Source organism: Perkinsus marinus (genome assembly GCF_000006405.1).
Source record: "Perkinsus marinus ATCC 50983 genomic scaffold scf_1104296947066, whole genome shotgun sequence".
NCBI classification, from domain to species: Eukaryota; Perkinsozoa; order Perkinsida; family Perkinsidae; genus Perkinsus; species Perkinsus marinus.
Window position 1 is genome coordinate 1 of NW_003210729.1, and position 1,229 is coordinate 1,229.

The 1,229-nt window shown below is 49.2% G+C and overlaps 1 protein-coding gene across 1 annotated transcript; it reads right to left on the reverse strand.

The window, feature by feature from the left end:
- Window positions 1-56: 56 nt before the first annotated feature.
- On the reverse strand, window positions 57-1,171 carry Pmar_PMAR001597 (thiolproteinase SmTP1, putative; the record flags this gene model as incomplete). The annotated part of the gene is made up of 7 exons (XM_002779473.1): window positions 57-131; window positions 188-254; window positions 308-446; window positions 498-651; window positions 702-795; window positions 849-986; window positions 1,068-1,171. Coding segments are annotated over 7 exons (770 nt in total), but the record flags the coding sequence as incomplete, so codon positions are not given.
- Window positions 1,172-1,229: the final 58 nt, after the last annotated feature.

Sequence of the window (1,229 nt, forward strand, 5' to 3'; positions counted from 1 at the left end):
TGGTTACGAGAGGAAGAAATTTGAACTGCGTCGGAGGTGTGGACTCACCCTTGGGTGAATCGTCAATAGCCATCTTGATGTAACCTTTGTCGCCCCATGAAGCTCCCCAGGAGTTCTTTACAAGATAGTAACTGATCAGCGTATTAATTCGTGGAGTGCGATCGCTCATGATGAGTGATGAACTCACGGCTCAATTGCTTCCAAGTCATAGCCAACTGCGAGAACAGCATGATTCAATGTCGTATTGCACGGAGCTGAAACCGGAAAGCGTTCCACATGGGAACATGACAGTATCATGTCACCGTACAATTCAAAACCCCTCCGCCATAGTGTTGGAAAGCTCTAGATCCCGCATCAATGGCGACACTGACTGGCCCACTCAAGGCTATCGCTGCCAGAAGGGCGGGCTTTGAAGATGTCACGTTCACATAGCGTGTGGAATGGGGCTGAGGACTGGGTGGATCGAAAGCTCAGCGGATGAACATTGCTTGACTCACCGCGATTACGGCCGTATGATTGTGTTGACAGCGAAGATGAATCGGAAAGAAGAATGGAATAAATTTTGATTTATATGGATAATCCTTCTCCGAATCGATACCGTGATCCGCCACGTATTCGAATGCGTCGGACATCCATCCACCCATACACCCCCTGAAGTGTCGAGGAATCGTATACAAGTAGGTTACAATAGAGGTATTTACTTAGTCCCATAAGACAGGCTGCAGTCGAGTAACTGCTCCTCCGAGAGTGGCACGAGCTCCCCAGTAAGATTCTTGTGAAGAGCCTCAAGGGCACCTGTTGATAATAACCTCGAAAGTTATCAGCGCGGGCCAGCGGAAGTATCCCACCAGTAGTTGAGAAGGCCCAGCAACTTCCACAAATGCCCTGATCTTTAACACCCGTAACCCAGCCTTTGGCAGCATAGTTGACAGCTGCCGGAAGCTCTTCAATGGAGCCCTCATAACTAACGGTGTTTGCTCCGTTTCCTGAAGGAAGAGTTGCGCACTAGATGAGGATCTGATCTTCAGGATCAGTAAAAGAGGAATAGCTGCGATGCTTGATGCTACCCGTGAAGCTTCTACTCTTCGGCATTGTCCCGAGTCTGGTCACTCTGAACTCGGCATTGGTCAGATGAGCGAATGGAGTCACCTTGAGCTTGTAGGGCAGACCTGCAGATGGTACTCTTACGTCAACTTGAATAGGTATCCTCAACCAGATGACCCCACCTT